The 23,695-nt window shown below is 40.9% G+C and overlaps 1 protein-coding gene across 15 annotated transcripts in view; it reads right to left on the bottom strand.

Moving 5' to 3' along the window:
- The window catches only part of AOPEP (aminopeptidase O (putative)), a 355,565-nt gene that overhangs the window by 305,525 nt on the left and 26,345 nt on the right, over window positions 1-23,695 (bottom strand). For 14 of the 15 annotated variants that reach the window (XM_070375357.1, XM_070375352.1, XM_070375359.1 and 11 more), the window contains exons 3-4: window positions 13,180-13,333; window positions 5,534-5,779 (exon numbers count right to left, since the gene is read on the bottom strand). In XM_070375357.1, coding sequence (XP_070231458.1) covers window positions 5,534-5,779; window positions 13,180-13,333 — 400 coding nt within the window. The remainder of the gene's footprint in view (window positions 1-5,533; window positions 5,780-13,179; window positions 13,334-23,695) is intronic. The other variant, XM_070375361.1, reaches the window with a different exon arrangement.

Here is a 23,695-nt window from a genome sequence, read left to right on the forward strand (position 1 = left end):
AATCCACAGCACATCAGAGAGAGCAGATGAGCTGGAAACCTTGGTGAGCTGAAAGGTGCACTAATTTAGGGCTTGAAATCCGGTTCCCCAAGGGAAGAGTCACTATGGTTGCATCCTGCCTTGAAATCAAGGGTCAAAAGTCCCTGAAATTTATCGGAGGGTTGTTTAAAAGTATGGCAGTTTTTAGTTCAGGGGATTCAAAAACTCAACTGGAAGCTAACAAGGAATAAGTAAAGAAAAACTCCCCAAACTGTGAAACCTTGCTACTTAAGATAATGACAAAAATTTATGACTGCTTCCTTCCCCAATAGAAAGGAGCACAATTAGAAGGCTGAAAACAACAGGCCCTTTGTACCAGCACGTTATGGTTTGCTTCTTCTATTACACATTGGCTGGGAGATAAGAATAAACAGGACAACACCCTGTCTAACCCCAGGAGGAGGGGGTGGAGGGAAAGCCGGTTACATTCATTCTTGGGCATGTATGTGCACACCGTTTATTCGCAAATTGAGGTACTTAAGAAAATTGGGTGTGCAACAGTCAGGAACTAGCATAAGCATTCAGAAGCCTTTTATTGCACAATCAAATCTTTTAAGAACAAGCCACGTGTAATAGGGAGCTTTATCATTTTTCTCTGCTCTGAAGTGCACTGAAGATATTTCAGTAATTGATAATTATTTCTCTGTGCTCTTTACTTATCAGTCCTATTTTTGTCCAGTCTTTGAAAACCTTAAAAATTAGGCTGAGAAAACATGTAAGTAGTGCCTCCCTCCCTGTGATCTGTTTCGTCAAAAAAGAGCTTGTAAGGAATCAGCAAGCAGCTGCTGGGGCGCGTTGAGTGCTCTGATGCCTTCTCTGTGGGGAACTCTGCTCAAGAACAGCAGGTACTAAAGCAAGTCAGGTTCCAAGCAGTTGGTCATGAGCCGCCAGAGCACCACTGGTCCCCAGAAAAGATGTGCCCTCCCTGGCAACTCTCTCTCCATATACAGGACTGCCTGGAACCATGGATCTCTGCTCAAGCTCTGCCCTTTCTTAGCGGCTCTTCCTCACTCTCCTCACATGGGTTACAGGTGGCTCAGGTGACTGAAGCCCTGCCGGACTCTGGCATTTCCTGGTGCCCAAAGTATGTCTAAGGGAAGCCATGCTAGCCACACTGGCCTTCTTTCTGCTCCTCCAGCCCATTACAACGGTTCCCAGCTTGGGGCCTTCGGACTTGAACATTCCTCAGTCTGAGTTGCTTTTCCACCAGATTATCACACGGCTGGCTCCTTACCATTCTTCAGTTTCATTCTTTAAAGAAGCTTTTCCCTCCTCACCCTAACAATGCTTCTGGTCCCCAGTTATTCTGTCACTTACTTGGCTTTATTTTCTTCATAATACACAACTTTAAAAAAAATGTGTTTTCTTTTATTTGTATTGTCTTCAATTTCTTTCAACTTAAAAAAAATCTTTTTAATGTATTTGTTTTTTAATTGAAGGATAATCACTTTACAGAATTGTGTTTGTTTCTGCCAAACATCAACATGAATCAGCCATAGGTATACATACGTCCCCTTCCTCTTGCACAGTACACATCTTAATTATTTGTTTTTATGCATACTATTTTCTCCCCTGACTAGAATGTAACTCCCATGATGATGGAGATCTCATCAACCTTTTTCATGCTGGTAGACTCAGCATCTTAAATCCTACCTGGCACACAGTATGTGCTTCATAGAGCTTTACGAATGAATAAATGAATAAACAAGCAAATAAACTCATGAACAAGACTATCTGGTACAGAACCAGTGGGGAAAAGGTCAAAGCAGAATTTGTCACCTATCATCAATCACTCTGCTTCCATTTTTTTTTTTTTCCAGTATTTCAAGAGAGACCGGGGGTGAATGGTCTACATGTGAGTGGTGGAGTGGGGAAGTACAGCCTCTAGGAGATGGCTTTTTCATTTGATGCTCTAAACATAAAACCACTCTGAAATGATAAGCAGAAGATCCTTCAAAATCAAACAGAGGAGGGGAAAAAAAAGAACGTATTTGGAAGTCAGCAAGGTAGTTCTGCCAACCTAATTACAACCTGGGACATGTAATTGTGAACTGCTGAAAGACAAATGGTGAAGCTAAGCGTTTATTATAAACATCCACAGAGGTAAGACAGAGGTGTTAATTTTGAGGCAACTGTCATAAATCTGATTCCAGGATATTATTCCATTAACATTATTATTATTATAACAAAGAGTGTAAGCAGGATGACGCGTTCCTTTCATGTATTTCTCAATACCTAGGAAATTAGGCTTACTAGTCAATACCCAGCTGAGACATTTGAGAAAACACAAGGCACAATGAAAATGGCAGAATGCTAATTATGCCAACAAGAAGAGAGTTGTTCTGTACACTACAGACTCATTTAAAATGCATTCTTATCTTCATTTAGACACCACAGTACTCAACCCAAGAAAGGTGCACTCCAGGGCTCCTTATATGGCAGATTCCGCCTTCATAGGAAAGCAAAAGTAAAATGAAACAAAACAGCAAGCCCACACTTCCTGAACGAGAAAAGAGTGGGAATATGACTGTCAATGGTGTCTTAGAGGCGAATAGTCGTTTTTCTCAAAGCCGGAATAACATGAAAGTATCTCTCCTCTGGAACAGTGATTCAGAAAAGGGGGAGGAGTTAATATGTTACAGGTCCTGTTATATTAAACAGTAATAAAAATCATAAAGTGCAATACTGATAAATGTTCTACTTTTACTGCTATGTTTGAAAAGCACTCCAAATTCTGAAATGTTGTGTATTATTTACTTCCTTATAAATTGATTTGTCATTATCATACATTTAAATTATACAAATGTGTTTTTTTTTTATCCATACTGAAATACCAAAATCAGGCTCAAAAACAGACTCGGAGAGGAAAATTTTATTCATACAAATTATGATATGTAAAATATAAAATACAGGGAAATCATTATGGATATCATCCAAAAGTTTTAAACACTTTTTAAAATGGTTATTAATAATTTATTCATTTTAGTTCATGTGGGACTGTTTAAAGTCATCTAGCAAACAAGAATACGAAATTAGTATAAAACGTTATTCGTTAAGATTAAGACCGAGTCACTAAAGAAGTCCAGAGGTATGGAATTTATGATCTTGCATACATGTTTATAAAATGTGGACTCAGGAAAGAACCATTTAATTTATCAAGAAATCCTTTGATCTCCAGTGCATTACAACTAATAGAACAATGGCAAATTTCAGTGGAGACGTCTTTTGGAATGGCTCCTACTAGACTTGAGATTTCTCTACTCCTATTTAGGGTACAGAACTGACCTGCAAGACTGTCATTTTTGTTCCAGTTTCTTTTACACAGCCCCAAGCAAAGCCTTGGCCATAAATAAGGCAACGGGGCCCCAGGAGCCAGCTGAGTCATAAACCCTACTCGGCCACATGTGGCTCAAGGTGTTGGGATCCCAAGAGAGTCAAGCCAAGCAAGTGGAATCAATGTAGGTCAGAGTTAGGAAAAACAGTGTCTCCCCACCCCCAACTGGCAGCGTAAGACACCACAATCCCCCCTCCACTGTTCAAATACAGGGAGTGGTAACTAAGCCCAGGAAAACATCTAGACCAGGGCAGACTATTTCCACAGTCTAAAAAGAAGGAAAAAAATGATATTTGACAACCAACCACAAATTTTTAAATGTACGGTTCTCCTGTTTTTGAGCATAAAAGCAGTCTTGTTTCTACTCAGTTATTATCACCATCACAGCTTTTGACATTTGTACCCAGTACCATTTGGCCATAGGATACTTAGGCTTATTACTTTAAAGAAACAGATTTAAGCATGTTTAAATCAATTTAATACTGCAAAAAGCAGCAAACACACAGCCTACCTGCCTGGGCAGGCAAACTTAAAAAGAAAAGCTTTATAGATTGGCCTACAGGTCAACAAATTCTGGTTTTGGCAGACTGATGTCAGGAAGGAGTTGTAGAAAATAAGTTTCTCTGTATGAAAACTACTTGGCCTCTGGTTCCCTCAGGTCAGAACTTGGAACTGTTAGCAAACATGCCCTGAAAAACTGCAACTCTCATAAAGTGCTAAAAACTTCCAAATAAATGCAGTCCCTCAAAACTGTGTACAAATAAGAAACATTTAATGAACAACCCTTCCTTTGCCAATAATTCCACTCAAATTAAGTCCAGCAGACTCTTCAAAGGGACCAAGGAAGCCCCCTTGTTAAGACAAATTCTATATATAGACAGCTGAGACAATTACATGAGGCACATAACCAAATACATATAATTATCCTAGTTTTTACATTCCCATTATCTTCATGAATATAGGATAAAAAACAGTCTAAATGACCTTCTCAGACCTCCTCAAGGATTAAGACTAGCCAGCTAGCTCTTTAAAAGTATACGTGTGTAGTACAGATCAAAGGCAAATGTTCTGGTCAGTTCTTTTCTACTCATGGGTTTTACTAAGAATGTGTGCAGCTTTCAGGGAAAACACCACAAATGACAGCTGTTCAAAAGCATGGAAATTAATTGGCAGCAGGAATTTCCTTGACTAATAGGGAAAAACTTAGAGTCACATGTTTTGATGAGCTTATTTCTCCCATCCTTAGTCAAGCATATTCACTTGTTAATGATTAAGATTTTCAAACAGAAATATAACCAAGAAAAGCCTGAGTACATAACCAAGTAAAATGCTGAGTGAAACACAGCTCCCTATTACTGAATGAACAACAGCATTAATGAATGGATTTTAGGCATAAATTACACACAGGGAAAGGTCCAACATGCAGGTCTTGATTTTCCATATGAACTAAATTGGGAGGACAATAAGAATAATACAGTATATTTATTATATTAAAAAATAGTAGCCAGACAAGTGACCCCCTGAACCTCCCCTAGTAAGCCATCTGCTCTGAGCTGTTTTCCTAGCAGCGGTGATAGATTTACACTGATCCACCCACAGTCTCTCTGACACAGGGGCTCTCAAGTCGTTGCCCTTGTGACCAGTGCTGAGAATGGATGAGACAGCTGGACAGGATTACGTGGCAGCCTGTGCCCTAGAACCAAGTTGTGTTGACTCTGCCCAGAGCTATGACCTTGGGCTCATTAGCATTATGCTCTTACCGCCTAAGCTAACTAGCCCCTGATTAGCCACGATCCAGCATACGCCACTCTGGGAGCGCAATGTGTTCTCAATCACAGCAACAATGTGAGTTGTTATTTTCAAGGCAACTGAATTGAGCCCATGACATGCAAAGGCTCATGCATGGTGGAGTGTGAGATGGCCCTTCCAATCTATCAAATGACTGCTCTGACAGCTCAGAGAAAGCAAGAAATAATCAAAGAATTTCCCGGAATCTCCCTGGTGGTCCAGTGGTTAAGACTCTGTGCTTCCACTGCAGGGGGTGCGGGTTCAATCCCTGGTCTGAGAACTAAGATCCTGCATGCCACATGTGCCAAAATTTAGAAGAAAAAAAAAAAATTCCAAAGCATGTTCTCCAGCCACCACAACAGAATAACATACCTGGCCATCCCTAGACTTGAAAAGTTGGCAGGGACAATGAGTATATCCAGCCTGGAGAATGGGTGTGTTCCCAGGACAGAGTGTGCTGCAGAGAGGCAAGGAGGGATTAGCGGCAGAAGGGTCTCCTGGCAGGCACCCTTCAGGCACGCTGGAGCAAAGACCCGATGAGGAATGATCTTCTGGGTGGTGGCAGAAGCCTTCTGGAAGCGGCAGGGGTATTCCATGTGACCACAAACGCCAATATACCTGAGAGCAACATGAAATAAATAGATGCATTTTATGGTAAATTAGGTTTATTCCTCTTTCCATGGAGATGAGGTACTTATACAGACATAGACAACTTCCAGGAGACAGTGGTTCTAATGGACTCATAAGCAAAATAGTTCATTTGAGTTCTTGTCTTGTTTATTTCTATAGAGTGGTGAAAAAATTACAGGTCAAAACACTTATCAAAGTGCTGAATTGATTATCTTCAATCTAAGCTAAGTGGAAGTAGTAAAATCTTGTTTTAGAGTAAACAGGGAGAATCTCTAAGATTCAAAACAACAAAACAATCCCCCAGCAAAATAAAAAGCAATTCCTATCCTTAGAAATGTGCTTTTCAAATGTCACTATGGGAAAAATCTTTTCCAGTTCAGAATAATTTGCAATTTAGAAGGAACAGTGCAACCAAGTTAAAGATCCCACTCTGAAATGTCCTAGAATAAAAGATGTAGACTCGGTGATGTATCCTGTGAAACAAATCACAATGCCATTTCGAGATTTTCAAAAGAATATAATCCATTTTACTGAAAAGTAACCTACAATAACTGTTCTTTATGAAGGCCCTCAAAAGTTTTGCTGTTAAGGAATATAGGAGCACTTTGATACAACACTTTCCCCAATCCACTTTCAATACAAATTTAACTGAATCAACCTTTTAAGGAAACAGATCAGAGCCCGGCCCACACCATCTCACCACTGCGGCAAAGGTGGAGCCGGAAAAGAATTCCTAGAACCTGACTCAGAGGCCTCAAGAGAACGTATCTACCCAAAGAAACCAACATCAAAGGAAACTATTTTTTCACCTGCTAACACAGCCTTTATTCAAACAGAATGGGAAGTCCCTCTAATTTGATACTGCAAATTATAATTCTAACTGTAGGTACTTCTTCACAATGAATATTGAAACACCTTAAAATGTTGGCACATCCCAATATGAGCAGACTACACCAATAACTCCTTTCCACGTGCTTAAAGTGCCGTTCACCCATCCGAGGCTAGCACTGCCCAAGAAGATCCCCACCGCCATGGAGATAAGCCTCACTTCTGCCAGCCTGGGACACAGAACACAGCTTCCTGCACCAATGATATTTTACCACAGGTTAGGGTAAGAGAAGTGGGTGGAGACTCATAAAAACTTCTGAGAGGATAAAGTGACAGGAAGAACTTCATTACTATTGAACATTAGTCAAAGTCTCTGGATTAATAACCTTGCTTTACAGACAGAGTGAGTAGAAATGCCTTCTGGTAAACATCTAACTGAAAAGGCTGCAACTGTCCACCTAATAACAAATACTGTGTTGGTACATCAATTCAATCCAAAGTTAGAGAATAGTTTGGGGTAGCCAAAGGTACACCCCCAAAAGCTACTTTGTTGAAAAGAAAAAAGGGGTGAGTTAAATTTTCTCTGGACAGGAATGACACTAGCCAAGGTAATGAAAGTCATTCCAGTTGTGTGAATTACCACTGTTTTTCATAATCAAAGCCTGAGAGAATGTGCAGGACTTTAAGGCAATCTAGCTATAATCAAACTAAGTGAGACCAGAAGACTCCCAATAAAAATGGAAACGGCATCAGGGAAGCCACACATGTGTTCCTGTTGAGGGGCGGGGGCGGATCAGGAAACCGAGGCTTCAGAGGCTGGTCTCAGGCTGGCTAGCTGACCTGAGTCAGGCAACTCAGTATCTGGGGCCTCTTTTTCCTCATCTCTAACACTCTCTCACACAAGTGGCTGCTGGGGGAGGGGAGGAGTTGCTTGGAAGGGGATGTGAGGGAACTCAGGGGGTTGATAGAAGTTCTCTGTCTGGTTTAGGGCACATACAATCATCAAAAGCTCATCAGGCCAAACACTTAGAATCCGTGCACTTTGTTGTATGTTAATTATGCTTTAATTAAAAACAGAGAATCTAAAACAGTTTCTAAGATTTCTTCTGGCACTGCGATTCCATGACAACCCACCACCACAGGAGCCCCTTTTACGCATCAGCCATGTTCCTGAAATGGTGAGGTGATACTGTACTTTTATAAGGTCATGAATGGTCTCCCACAGAAGCAATATTAACCCAATGATGCCATATCTTCCTTTCACACTAACCGTCAGTTATTAATCTCTGTGTATGTGCCTGCTGCAATACATTCTCAGTATCACCAACAAATCAAGAATTTGTAAATACCAGTTCATTGTGTCCAGACTTGTATCAGAGTAAATATTTTAATAGTACATATTATTAATAATGCCTGATGATTAATAAATAATCTGTAGTATTAAGTAAGAATAATAAGCAATAATAAGTCCTACCACAACTGCTATTGAACATTGAGTAGGTGCCAAGCACTGTTCTGAACACTTTATATGCATCATCCCAACTAATGCACACAACATTCTGAAGGGTGAGAGCTATTCTTTTCATCACACTGGGTCATAAGCTCCTCTCTGCTGACCCTTCTGCTCCACATACTTCATGATTCTTCTTGAGTAAAGAGGATCCTGGATTTTTCTCAAAGCTGAGTTTAGCTGGTCTGTGGTTCTCTGGCTTCCTACTCTTCCTTGTATTGATAGTATTAGTGCCCATTAATGTTGCCAGGAGTGGGAAGAACTGGTGAAATATATGTTAGACTGGTAAATGATGGGAAGCTGATCACTGGTTCCCTCTCACACAACTGCTAGGCTAAAATTATTTTATAAGAGGTCTTTCCAAAGAGTAAGAATGACCATGTTTTACTCATAATCACAAAAGTGAAAACTGTCAAGAAGCTCTTCTTCAGGCCAATCTCTTGTTTCAAGAAGGTCCTGTACTAAAACCACTTGACACAAATGTTTTCCTACCACAGGTTCAAAGGGATTGCTAGAAAAGTCTCCCTTGGAAAGCGTACCCTTTACTGCTCACACCCCTTCCTCAGTTCAACCTGACAACTTAGTAAATATTTCCAGTATCTTTGCTCTATTCAAGGCACCTCAAAGGATGCTGCTATGTACACACGTATGAATAAATTTCCAACCCTATCTTTGAGGAGCTTACAGTTTTCTTGGGAGAAAAAAAAAAGTTTTAATTCTGAAAGTTACAGTGACATAGGTTACACAATTTATTAACATATTTTAGCAAGCAGCTTAGATGCTTGCTTACCATAAAAATCACAAGTGTTCAAAATGCCACCACCAGCCCCCAGCGAATTGTCGACAGTGATGTTAACATAAACTGCGATGTAGGAGTGTCTGGAAGCTGGATGCATTTTCTCAGGGCATTTAGTGCACTGCAGAGAAAACTGAAATGTGTACAGTAAGAGACAGAAAGCTGAAATATCTTGAGAGAGCAAGGGCTGGAGAAACCAAACCAAGCCAGGAAGATATGAAAAGGTTTGCTCATAGTGAAGGATGTAATGGAAATTGGCATTTTTCCTATGATTTATATATATTTATAATTTACATATTATAAATATATAATATACATATTATGTGGTGTGTGTGTGAGTTGCTCTGTCGTGTCTGACTCTTTTGCGACCCCATGGACTGTAGCCCGCCAGGCTCCTCTGTCCATGGAACTTTTCAGGCAAGGATACTGGAGGGGTTGCCATTTCCTTCTCCATGGGATCTTCCTGACCCAGGGATCGAACCCAGATCTCCTGCATTGCAGGCAGATTCTTTACTGTCTGAGCTACTAGGGAAACCCTATATATATATATGTATGTAATTCCTTCTTTTCCAGACTCTCAGAGATAGAAACAGGGTTTATCCTCCAAGGTCCACAAGGGAATTTTCATCACCTTTGCAGCTCTAAAGAAGACCTCTTCCTGCACCAAGTCGTCCCTTCTTTAGGATGAACAGCCTCAATGCCTTTTCTTCTTCGTGTTGCCTGCCTTCCTTGCATTTAATCATTTTTGTTGAGTCCTCTGGACTTTATCCAAGTTTCCATGTTGTGCTTAAACTGAATGGCCCCCAAGTGAAGACAATATTTTAACAAAGGCCTTGAGAGGTTAAACATAACACAAAAATTCCCCTGTGGCTGGAGAAGATTATACTGCAGCCAAATAAAATTGATAAACTTTCAGAAGTTTACCTAAGTGCCTTTTAACTAATGCATTTGCTCACCTAGAATGGGCTAGAGCATGCATGGAGCTGGAGCTGGAAGAGGGAACATTCCTCACATAATTTAGGCCACATGAACAGTGATCAAAAGTTCAGTGACCAATACTTTGGCTAAGTCTCTGAGACCCAGATGAAATTTCAGGCAAATGCAAGCCTGTGGTGTATAAAGCCCCTGTAAAAGTTACATTTACAGGAGTTGAACTGGTGGTCTTGGGAAGGTTTGAAATAGAAAGGGTAGGGTGGTGGAGGGGGCGGAGATGCTGAGGGAGGCAAGGGGACCAGATGTGAATATAACCAAAAACACCACTGTAGTTGGCACTTTAGAGCACCTTTGCTGGCAAACTTAGCATGGAGCCAAAGATTTAATGGATAAAAACACAAAGCCACCCTTTGATGACTAAAGACAGCACACATGGAGCACGCAGCCAGGGAAGGATTAAGCAAATGTAAGCTATTATTTTATCAGCAGTACATTTCTGATGGACAAGCACAGTGATAAATGGAGGGAAAACTTAGTCATAGCATGTCAGACACAGAGGGAGCGTGGGAGGGACTCCATTCCACAGGCCTGTGTTTCCATACAAGGACGTGCTTCCCCAGAGTGGCAACTCTGACCTCTCTCCACAGCTGATGGGGTTGGCTTGCCACTTTGGGCTTTCTCTTTTTCCATCTGCTTGCCCACAGAGGGGTTACTTTTTGGCTGTTCGGCAATCTGTGTGCATCTGTCTTGTGGAGGCTGGCAGAGGTCCATCTGGGTGGGTGACTGGGTGGGTAAGTAAATTTGTGTAATTTGGAAATGTAGTATTAGAATGTCCACTGAGACTATGCACCTGAGCACTCCCTCAGTCCAGCTTCTGTCAACAATAAAAGCTTTATTTTGCTTTTCTTCTGTCTGTTTCTAAATTGGTTCTAAACTCAGGAGGACAAAAGGGGAATCAAAATTACCCCTTCCCCTAAACCCCAAGAGGAATTTCAGATATCATCTCTTTCCAGAATCTCCACTTGATCTGTCCATATCCTGCTCCCATCACAACTATAGATGCAAGAAGAGTGAAAAGCCACTGCAGTTACTTCTGGGCAGCAGAGAGCAATGACCGCTGCCCACTCTCCTCCTGTGTGTCTCTGGGAATATGGCTGCTGCTGCTGCTGCTAAGTCACGTCAGTCGTGTCCGACTCTGTGCAACCCCATAGACGGCAGCCCAACAGGCTCCTCTGTCCCTGGGATTCTCCAGGCAAGAATACTGGAGTGGGTTGCCATTTCCTTCTCCGGAGAATATGGCTAGAAGGACAAAATAACAAAGTTCTATCTTTGCTTTCTCCTCGTTTCCTAGGGCACACATTTCCTGATGCACACCTCCCCTAAGAGTCAATGAGCCCTCAGGGTGTAGATGAAGAGCACAGTGATTCTTCACCACAAAGAATCTGAGAACCCTGAACAAAGACTTTCTTCTACAGAGAAGGGAAATATGGCCTGCCCAAAGAGACATAATCAATAGAAATGGCTCCTTCAGCTTCAAAGGCAATGCTCTCAACTTCTGTTTTCTGTTCTAACATGATAGATTCCAATCAATGACAGTGGGAAGGTAGATCAGACTCCAGGTGAGGTGTGGATGTTACATGTAGCCTTTAAAAGTCCTCAGGCAAGGTTCTGAATCACCTCTCTAGGGGGTCAAGCTGAGATGTGAATCCATGTGTTGTAACTCAATAGGGATATGGACATGAAGTTGCTGTCTGAAGCTTCTGTATCTTTATGTGAAAAAAGGAGATAATAAAGCCTATCAATCTAATAGGCTTATCCTCAGGACTAACTGAGATGACATTTACATCAAGACCCTCTCTGACTGCAACACCCCGTGGCTTCTGTATCATTAAGGCTAGGCTAAGATATGCTGCAGTAACAAATAACCCTGGTGTTTCAGTGCTTAATGGAAAAAAGGTTATTTGTCAGTCATACCAAGTGTGCTGTAAATCCAAGTAATTCTCCAGGGCACCTGTCCTCCTTGCTCAGAAATCTGGGCTTCATGAACCTGCAGAGTGAGGCCTACTCTGCGATCTCAGTAACAGAGGAAGAGAGGACCAGAGGGCAGCACAGGCAATTAAATGTTCCCATGTGAAAGTAAGACATGTCATTTCCATCCACAATGTTCTTCCCTCAAGAGTACATAAATAAAGCCCAATAAACAATCTAGGATCCTCTACAGAGCTCAGGGCAGACAGTCCTGACAGACAAGTTACTGAGCAGATGGTAGAAATTTCTTCCCTCCCTCCAAAAAGCAAATGCGGGCAATAAGTCATGCCTATGTTAATAGAGGCCTCAGTGGCTTTATCTCCGAAGGGTACTGACTACTATTGTCACTGTGGTAAGAATGAAAGAAACCTAGCAAAATAAAACCCAAACAAGAGGAATTTCACTAAGAGCATATCTTAGTTGGTTTTCAAGGATGAAATGAGCATCTGTATCATTGCTCTTCACCGAAAGGTACTGACTTAGTGACTTTGTGTCTATAGGAAAAAAAGGTTAAACTGAGGTGGGTGTCAAGGTCATCCTGGAACAAAGCATGATGCAACACACACAATGAGCAAGCACACTTCTGTGCCTCTTATGTGCATTCTCTTTCCTTTTGGCTCTGAAAACTAGATATAGCTGAAAGCCCAGGGAGGGGGCTACAAGTGAATATCCAAAGGCCCACACTAATTTTTAAAAGCTTTGATTTTCTCTGATCCATCCTGAAAAAGAAGAAATTGCTACTGAAGTTAACAGAGCCCTGACCCAGCAAGATTCTCATAACCTAATGGCCTTCTGACAGCTTCCTCGTGTCCTGAGCTCCAAGGAGGCTGACTCTCCCCACTGAGGGACAGCAGCCCCCACAAGCACACGGCTGATAACGGGCAAGGAATCAAAACAGCAAAGTGGCCCACAAAGTAATCCATCAGACAAGCACCTTCTTTCCATTCAGTTGTGCTTTTGAAAAAATAAGTACCAAAAACCAAAGTTAAAAGCTGTAGAAGGAGATAAAGTATTGAATCTGACGATTCTGTTGACTTAATGAAACACATAAAAATATTTCACCTGACTATCCAGAGGATCTCATATATATTTATCTTTCTTTCTGCATAAACAATATGCCCACATTTCTGCCTCTCAACTCTCTTTCGCTCCCAGTAGGGTTTTTCCTGCTTTGATTAATCATATTTTGGTTTAGTTTCTCAGCAGGAATGACTCACATTCCCAGTGCTTGGAATAAATGCATCATACTGCTCCCTCAAGTGTTTGTTTTTCCGCAAGTTCACAAGTACAAACCTGAAGTCAGCTTCAGAAGGTGAGAAGGATCTCTCTGTTGCCACATCATTTGATGAGCAGATCTCCGGCTTCATTTCTGTCCAGGATCCCACTGCAATTGTGAAGGTGGAGGCTGGCATTGGCATGGTGACGTAGTAATGCCAACTTGAGTAGTCTACAAACAGAAAGAGAAAAACATAATGAGGCCAGTGCATGGTCCTGGACTTTACTCTGTATTTTTTTCTCTTTAGGCACTTGAAGAGCTTGTGTGCTAAGTTGAGATGAGCTAATTCTTGGAGGTGGGGCATTATTCTAGGTCTCAGCAAAAGAGAGATGATGGATTCAGCATAGCCAAGAAGATTTGGATCTCTTCCATGGATCAGTTTGAAGCCCTTCAAGTGAGGCTATAAATAAAGGGTTGAGGCAGTCACTAATAGCTACAAACACATAAGGACAGAGGTTGTATGCTACTATGGGGTCAAGAACATATCTTATCCATATTGCCAGCACAATACTTGGCACAAAAAAGAAGATGCTATGTTGAATGAATGAATAAATGACCATTTCTGTGCTGCCAAACTACTTTGTCTAAATTCAATACAGGTCACTCTAAAATGGATATAGCAAAAAAAAAAAAGAAAAAGAAAATGAGATCGGGAAGGAAAGTATATGGGTTTTAGTACCAACCCTGAAACTACTTATTTACAGAAGTTCAGGTCTTATCTCTCATCCTTTTTATCTGTTAATATATTGGGGTAGTCCCCTTTCCTCATCAAGCAGATGAAAAACAGAGCTTGAGAGGTTCAGGCGAGCCAAGGACTCCCAGCTAGTTTGTAACAGGGCTGGAATTTGTAGCTGGAGCTCCCTACCACAGCCAAAAGTGTACCCCCTCCACTTAGTCCAAACCATAGAGAAGGTTCTTACCAAAGGAACAAATGATTGATAACTTATCACATTATGCTTCTTTTCTTGTAACATGAGGAAATGATTTTAATGTTACTGAAATCTCAATGTATCATTCAACCTGACTTAACGTAATATTTTTTTCTGAGCATGTGTTATAAATTAGTGGTGTTATCTTTAGGGAATCTAGTATCACCTCACATATGGAACACTGTGCTTCACTCTTCATGTTCCCATAGCGGGAGCTACTGCTAGAGTAACACTCCCAGCCTCTCTTTCAGCCCCTGCTAACTCCTTTTGAGGAGCTAATCTTCTCTTTCTTATTTTAAGTTGCTGAGGGTTAAACACTCAAAGAATGGACTGTTGTCATCCAATTTGGTCAATGAGTGGATAAAGTCAATTTCAGAGTTGAAATATTAACAGGCCTACATTGACCAGCAGACTTTTAATGACATTTTTCAAAGTGCTTTACCAGTAAAAATCAGTAATAAAGGTTGGATTTTGCTCTCCATATACTTGGATTTTTTTAATCTCAACTAATCTGATATTACTTTGCCAACAAAGGTCCGTCTAGTCAAGGCTATGGTTTTTCCTGTGGTCATGTATGGATGTGAGAGTTGGACTGTGAAGAAGGCTGAGTGCCAAAGAATTGATGCTTTTGAGCTGTGGTGTTGGAGAGGACTCTTGAGAGTCCCTTGGACTTCAAGGAGATCCAACCAGTCCATCCTAAAGGATACCAGTCCTGGGTGCTCATTGGAAAGACTGATGCTGAGGCTGAAACTCCAATATTTTGGCCACCTCATGCGAAGAGTTGACTCATTGGAAAAGACCCTGATGCTGGGAAGGATTGGGGGCAGGAGGAGAAGGGGACGACAGAGGATGAGATGGCTGGATGGCATCACCGACTCGATGCACAAGAGTTTGGGTGAACTCCAGGAGTTGGTGATGGACAGGGAGGCCTGGTATGCTGCGCTTCATGGGGTTGCAAAGAGTCGGACACGACTGAGCAACTGAAGTGAACTGAACTGAATCTGAACTTTGGAAGATTGGAGAGGTCATTATTTATTACCCTCTGAAACTAACAATTTAGATAGAAAGAAATACATTACAGAACTTCTCTGATAAAAATCAAAATTTTAAATAGGAAACGAAAACTTAAACTTAGGACAAAATGAACAGATCTCAAGTTTGAATAAATAAGATATGCTATCAAGTTTGGAAGTCAATAGAGGAGATACCTGAAGAAGGAATACAGAAGGGCATGCTGCTGGAAACCCTTTACAGAGGCAGCCATTTTCTCAAACTTGCTTGTAAGTTTGATACTGGTTCTGCAAAAAGAGTGGCCACTCTTGAGATCACTTTCTCCACAGCTTACTAAGAAGCTGAAGGCAGGCTCCTCTTTAAAGAGAACCAAATCCAGTGATGCTGGAGACAATCTGACGATATGCATAGCTTCTCCTGGGCTTGAAGAAAAACTACAGCTGTAAAAAAGAATGGCTGCTATGATCCCAGGCCAGTAAGAAGAAGGTAGAGACAATCTCAGCCATTGTCATTGACATGACAATCCCATGTCAGTCTTGATAAAAGCCTGACATGGATCCTACATGACATGCTGTACTGAGTCTACCTCCCTAATTTTTCTGCTTTCCCATAACTGCCTCATTCTCTGCAACCTGACACCTCCCCGACAGTTGCTCCAATGAAGAACTTCAATTTGGACTGGACAACACAATGAGAGCTGGCATAAGTTGGGGGATGGGGAGGAGGAGATATGAGAAGAGGAAAGAAGGTATGGGAAAAGAGTGAAATATCCTAGATTTTGAATAGCCTAGGTTTAAAAGAGAAATTTTGAATAACAATACTCTCTGGATCACAGGGCTGTGGTCTGGTCATTCTATCTCTGAAACCTATTTTGGAGTGTTGTTGAACATGGGCTGTTGAACCTTTCTTTCAAAAACTTCAGCTCCTTGGCGGGGGGAGAGGTTCAGTAAATAAACAGCAACAGTGAGGCTTGCAAGTAAAAATGGAAGATTGAATACATATCTGATAAAGAGTTAATATCCAAAATATATAAGGCACTCACACAACTCAATAGCAAAAAAGCATATAATCCTTATTTAAAAAATGGATAGTGGAACTAGGTTGCTTTCTCCTAAAATCCAATTAAAGGACAGTAAAAGGATTTTTTTTAAAGGCATAAACCAAAAAGAACAAGGAGAATAAAATAGGAGACAATTATCCACAAAATACTAGAAGCCAGAATGCAGGTGGTAAAAGAGGAAAATAACATGGCAGCTCTGAATCCTAAGTCAGCTGGGAGAAAGACAAGATTCATCTCATTTTATCCCCCAGGTCCTCCCAAAAGGCTGTGAGTAGAGGTGCTAAAGTAAGCAGGATGGGTCAGATGACTCAGAAGGGCTCAGATCCCTGGGTGGCCACCCCTGTTCCTCACACCTGGGCTACCTGTCCAACCCCCTACACATACTAGCAAATAACTGGAGGTTTATCTTCCAGAGAATAAAAGAGAGGGTCTCTGAGAGTAGAATGGCATAGTTGAAGCCAATGAATGGGATTAAATGAACAAATGCATATCAGATGCTGAGACCACCAGCCTTAGGTGTGTGCTGTGCTTAGTAACTCAGTCGCATCTGACTCTCTGCAGCCCCATGGACTGTAGCCCACCAAGCTCCTCTGTCCATGGAATTTTCCAGGCAAGAATACTGGAGTGGGTTGCAATCTCCTACTCCAGGGGATCTTCCTGACTCAGGGATCGAACCCGTGTCTCTTGCATTTCCTGCTTTGGCAGGCAGATTCTTTACCATTACCACCAGTCATTTCCCCCTATTTGACAACCAAGTTTTTACCTCCAGGCAGGAAAATGAAAAAACCTGACAAGCCCAAGAGAGACAACCAAGGATACTGAAATTGGAGGTTTCCTATGACTTGTCTATGATGAAACTTACAGATGACAAGGCCTATGCATTCACTTAGTGCTCCAATTACGTTTTAGTCCCCTACACCCAAATGCCTACAGACAAATCAAGGACCTTTGAGCATCTTTAGAAAGCCCCTAATGCAAAACAGAGAGACAAAACCAAAAAGAAGCAAGCAACTTGGAGGACAGTGACCATGCTAGGAGAAGAAAACTTCAAAACACACCAAACAGATACATACTGAAAGTTCAGAGAATTTATTGCAGTGCTGAAACAAGAACAGTATAAGATGAAAAAAAGAGGAGTTGACAGAGAATTAAAAAAACATGAGAGAAGGAAAGAAAAACCCAATAATAGGAGTGAGATGGAATATAAAGCTGAAATCTCCCCAGAAATAAAAGACAATCTAATATCCAAGTAACAGAAGCTCCAGAAAAAGACATCAGAGAAAATAGAAGGAAGAAAACTGTAGGTTAAAAAATTTGAGAAAATTTCCCCAAATTTAAGGGACCATGAGTTTTCAGACTGAAAGGGCACACAATATCCAGAACACCCAGAACAAGTCCACCTACATTATGATACATCATTATGAAATTTAGAACCCTGAGGATAAAGGCAAGATCTTACAAGCTTCCCAGAAGAGAGAGAAAACAAAAATCACTTACAATAAGGACATTTTCAGACATGTAAAGTTTTTTTTTTTTTAAATTGCCTCCCACACATTCTGTTTTCTGGAAGCTACTAGAGTATGCAAATTATGCCTCAGAAGGAGGTAGTAAACCAGTAAGAGGAACATAGATGATCCAACATAAGAGAGACACAAAGGGAACCTGTAGAATAATGGAGAAGGGCATTCCCAGGAACCAGCTGTGCACCAGCAGAGAGTGTAACGTGCCCTGCAAGGCAGAGTATATGGCCCCAGGAGAGACTGCTTCAGGAAGATGAAACTGAGAGAAAATCTGATGTATCTGAGCATCTGGAAAGATTTAAACAACTTTCAAAGAATCTTGGGGTTGGCAAATACGTAGAAAACCAAGCAAAAGAGAACAGACAATAAGGCTATTATTAATTCCATGAAAAACTAGCATGTAATACAGAAATAATAATATAATCAAAGTTGCACTAGCAAACATAGATATAACAATATGTGATGAATATTGATCTAATCAAAGTTATGTTATTAATTATATTGTGAAGATAAAGTTTTGGGAAGGGAGCATGTGTGTGATGGAGTGGGTAGAGGGAAGGGAAGAGTACCAAAACCCTATCTGCCATAGTGTGAAAACCAATGCTGAACAATCGAGCATCTTACTGAATATTATGAAGATAAGTATCAAATAATCAAATAAAAAAGAAGATAACTTCTGAAGTAAGGAAAATATGCTGGAAGTACTGAGGACTGCTATTTTGGGAAGGGAGTATAATAAGCCCAATTGAACTATCTGAGTCTTTAAATACGTGTATTTAAAAAATTGTTTTAAATAACACAACTGGTCAATTAAAAGAGAATCTTATCAGAAAAAGAACAACATTTTTGGTTCTGAGATACTGTTAAAATGATAAAATATAACTCAGAAGAGGCAATTTTGCGATAAGGAGTAGGCACTATTCTACTAAGAAATCCTTTAAGAATAAAACATTGGTAATGATTTTTTGATATAAGATCAAGAGCAAAAAGAAATAGGAGGAACTACATCAAGCTAAAAATTTTGTATATAGCAAAAGAAATCATGAGTGGAATGAAAAGGAAATCTACTGAATGAGAAAAAGTATTTGCAAACCACATATCTGATAAGGAGTTAATATCTGAAATATGCAAGGAACTCATGCAACACAACAGCAAGAAGACATCTAACCCTACTTTTAAAATGGGTAAAAGACTGAAATAGACATTTTTCCAAAGAAGTAACTCAAATGGCCAAGAAGTAGACAAAAAGGTGCTCAACATCACCAATCATCAGGTAAATGCAAATCAAAACCACAGCGAGGTATCACCTCACCTATTAGAATAACTATTTCCAAAAAGCCAAGAGATAAGTGCTGGCGAAGATGTGGAGAAAAAGGAACCCTTGTGCAATGTTGAGGGGAATATAAAATGGTGTGGCCACTATGGAAAACATTATGGAGGTTCCTAAAAATTTTTTTTTAAAAATAGAATTCCTCATGATCCAGAAATGTCACCTCTGGGTATATACCTGAAGGAAATGAAATCACTCTCTCAAAGATATCTGCACCCCATGTTCATTACAGAATTATTCAGAATAGCCAATAGCCAAGATAGGGAAACATCCTAAGCCCCAAATCGTAGATACATGGATAGAGAAAATGTGATACACAGACACACACACATGCAGAATATTATTCATTCATAAAAAAAAAAAATCCTGCCATTTGCAACAACATGGATATACCTTGATTGCATTATGCTAAGTAAAATAAGTCAGGAAAAGACAAATACTGTATGATCTCACTTACGTGTAGAATCTAACAGAAAAAAAATATTAATAGAAGTAGAAAGTAGATTGGTGGCTGCTAGCGGTGGCGGAGAAGGCGATGGCACCCCACTCCAGTACTCTTGCTTGGAAAATCCCATGGACGGAGGAGCCTGGTAGGCTGTAGTCCATGGGGTTGCTAAGAGTCGGACACAATTGAGCGACTTCACTTTCACCTTTCACTTTCATGCACTGGAGAAGGAAATGGCAACCCACTCCGGTGTCCTTGCCTGGAGAATCCCAGGGACGGGGGAGCCTGGCGGGCTGCCGTCCATGGGGTCGCACAGAGTCGGACACGACTGAAGCGACTTAGCAGCAGCAGCAGCAGTGGTGGTGGGTGGAGGACAGTTGGGAGAGAGAAAGGCTGAAGGTGCTCAAGGGGTGCAAGCCTCTAGTTATAAGTAAGTTCTGAGGATGTGAGGTACCACATGGTGACTATAGTTAACAATACTGTACATCTGAAAATTGCATAAGAGAGTAAATCTTAAAAGTCCTCACCACACATACACACACTATATAACCATATGACCTTATTTAATAATCATTTCACAATATATACATATATCAAACCATCACATTGATCATCTTAAACTTACATAATGTTACATGTCAATTATATCTCAATGAAGCCTCCAGGGGAAAGAATGAATACTATACACAATAGGCTTTCTCCCTATGTTCTGCATGGAACTTTTCAATTGGTTTTTCTGCTGTCCTTCTGGTTCCTGTACCATCCATTTAGTACATGGACAAGATGAGACATGGAAATAGCAGAAACTGAAACTGCTTTCAGAGAGAACACTGCTGATGGAGTAAGAGTATCTGTTAGATGCCTGCAGAGGGTCATGGAGAATCCACAGAGTGCCCAATCTCATCACGTCCCAGCATCTTCATGAGGATGTCTGTACCTTCACGGTGATGTTGAGAGGGCACAGGAAGCCACAGAGGGGTGTGGCAGAGGGCTGGAATGAGATTAGCAGTTTTAAAAAGTCAGAAACCTTAAGATGACCTAGAGTTTGGGAGTGAGGTAGAGAAAGTGATAACAGAACCTGAGTCAGTCCAGTGACAGTGTTTTCGGTCTCGCATGGTCTCTCCACAGTCTTCTGGGAAGTTAAGTAACAGAAAGAAAAGGCCTTGAGGGGGAAATGTGTTGGGAACATCCCCCAAACCCATATTTTAAATGTTTAAGATGACTGTCTCCTATACAGACCTCAAAGCTTGTTATTATTATTATTTTTAGTTTCCTCTACTTAGTGGAACTCATATGGAAGAAACTGTTTTACATTTCAGGCTTTTAAAGCAAAAAAGTTTTCTAGGCTACCAAGCTACCGTCAAACAAGGGCAGATAACTAGTCTGGGCCACATAAGAACTGGCCAGGAACCCTCTTCTCAAAAAGACCCTAGTTGGACTCTTCTCAGAAGCTTCCCAAAGGTCCAGTCATGGGCTTTTTGCACAACCCTGAGTAAATCTGGAGCTGGTGCTGCAACAACAGAATGCCTCAGTGGAGTTCATGGGGAGGCTCTCACTAGTTCATTACTATGAGGGAAGGTCTAGTAACCTCATTTGGTAGAAAACTGTCTCTTGGGTTGTCTGCTCATGGATTATTCCACTGAGTCCAGTCTTGCATGACGACCACCCACTGCCATGGCGAGGTAGCTGCTAGGGAAATACCTGACCTCACTTTCAAACCACACTGCAAAGAAAAAAAAAATGCAAATAACAAGGGGAATACTGCTCCAAAAAGCAGAGCATGCATTCCAAAGACAAAGAGAAATAATTTCTGGATTATCTATTGTTTGGGATAAGCCTACTTTGGAAAGAGAATTGACAAGAGTTTATTTCTCTTAAAAATGTCCACAGACTGAGTTCTAGCTCTGGAATCTGATTGCAAAGGTTCAATTCTCCAATCCACACTTACCAGTTTGGGCATATTGCTTAATATCTCCATGCGTCAGTTTCCTCATCTGTAACAAAGGAATAATCATAGTCTGTACCTCACATACAGAAATCTCTAGGCATAGTAACTGGTGCATAGTAAGTGCTGAAGAAATGTTAACTGCTGTCGTCTTTACAGCTGCCTCCCCCTGTTGCTTGGGCTGACTTTCTGGCGGCAGAGACTAAGAATGTCGAAGGTATGGCTGCCACATGTGCACTGAAGCCTGTGGCCTGATGAGGCCCACAGATGGGGTTTAAGGTTGAATGGCATTAAAACACTGTGCACACAAAGCGATCCATTTAAAGGAGAATGACAGCCCAAAGCGGGCATCCTGTATGACTTCATATAGAATGGGCCATTTGGAGACTATTTAAATGGTGTTTACTTGAAATGAGCCATCCTCGATGAAACAGACAGTGAATGCCTTCATTTTCCTTTTTGATTCAATCCACTTGCCCTAGTCTCCCTCACTACACCAGCTGCAAAACAAAGAGAACATGCTGTACTTGAATTCACCCAGAGTTTTTCCTCTGCAGAGGCCAGAAGCCCATCACACCACTGGATGATTTCACGGCCAGGACGGGATTCATCAGTAAGACGCCCAGGGAGGGGGCCCATATGAAGGAGCCCAGAGGAAGTGGTGCACCTAACTGTGCAGGCTTGAGCAGCCACCCAGCCCACCTCCCTCCTGGGCCTCCTCGAAAAGTTCTTGCAAGCTGCTATGCCCTCTCAAATCCTTACCCTTTAATTGTCTCACTAGTAAGCCAGATATATCAGATACTGTTCTTAGAATTGTGCTAGCAGCAGCTACAAGATACAAGTAAACATTTACCTTCAATTCAGGACTGAAATTTTCCTTAAAGATGACTTTCTTATGATAAGAATTTGAGATGGGTAATTTTTCAAATTGTAAGCTTTGAAAATTATACTTATAACTGGAAATTACCTCAATTATTTCCTTCATATACTATTCTAAAAAACTGTCCTATGAATGGTTTTGAAGATTCTTTTAGGGTAAGAAAAGTGGGGAGGAAAAAAGGAAGACCATGATGGAGTATTTCGTTCACAGGAGGAGAGAGAACTTGTTAACGCTAAACCTGTGAAATACTTTGCTAATTATTTGAAGAAATTGTCCTTACAAAAAGAAAACAAATTCAGGAAAAAAAATCAAGATACTTTAGTTATTTCTACACATCAAGCATGCCTACTAATAGTAAATTAAATACAAAATCTATGGAACATCAGTGTACTATTCTTAGGAGTCCTGGATATACTCACTCAATACACACCAAAGCCACAGCTACACCACACACAAACACTCTGCTTCCACAGAGGCAAAAGCTGACGATTTATGTCTGCAGAGTTATGCATTCACCAAATTACTTGTTCTTAAAGAGCTATCGTTTCACTGAAAATTAAAACAGGCACTTAAATTCTCCCTATTAAAAGCTTTTCCTTTATCTTTTAAACTTTTCCACTTTAAGTTAGACAAACAGCATGAAGCGTTTGGAAACATCAAATTGATACATGCTTTTATTTACATATTATATTTCTTTACTCAATTCATCTGTAGCGCCTGCTTCTTTCCTACCTCAAGCTTGTTTCTTTCTCTACCCACTATTCTTAATTTCAGAACTTCCTGCCAGAACTATTTCACGTGTCTCTTCTTTGTATTACAAGTTTAAAATGCTTGATGGTATGTATAGGAACACATAATATACGAGTATGAACTTATAAGTATACATAGATACACTACATTTAAAGTTCCTATTACATAGTTTTATATATTTACTATAATAAATATAATAGATACATAACAAAGTAGGTAAAGCTCCCAGTTTTGGTTGCTCTTCCTCTTTTGGCTTCTTTCTCTGGAGGCTTTCGGCAAACCCCAGCTTTTTTTCCTTTCACTACTTTTGAGATGCTGAGTCTACACGTTCCGGTTTTATGAGCTAGTGCCACCCTCCTGAATACCCATGGCGTGACTGTCTTTCGTTAGTTCTTTTCCGCTGTTGCTCAAGGGCGGGAACTGGCACCAGAACAAAGGAGACAGTAAGACGCCCTCGGCTGGTATGCAACCAGCACTGCCTGACCAGGGCCATACGCCAGATCATGCCACCCGCTTCTCAGGCACTGATGCCACCCGGCAAGGCTTCAGGTTTCCTTTCCTGGCAACATGGTACCGCCTATGGCACAGGAGACCCAGGAGAGAATGACCTTCAAGATCATTCCCGTGAACCAGGTAGAAGAGCGCCACCTACTGAACCCAGAA

This window comes from Bos mutus, chromosome 8, assembly GCF_027580195.1.
Source record: "Bos mutus isolate GX-2022 chromosome 8, NWIPB_WYAK_1.1, whole genome shotgun sequence".
Classification (NCBI taxonomy): Eukaryota; Metazoa; Chordata; class Mammalia; order Artiodactyla; family Bovidae; genus Bos; species Bos mutus.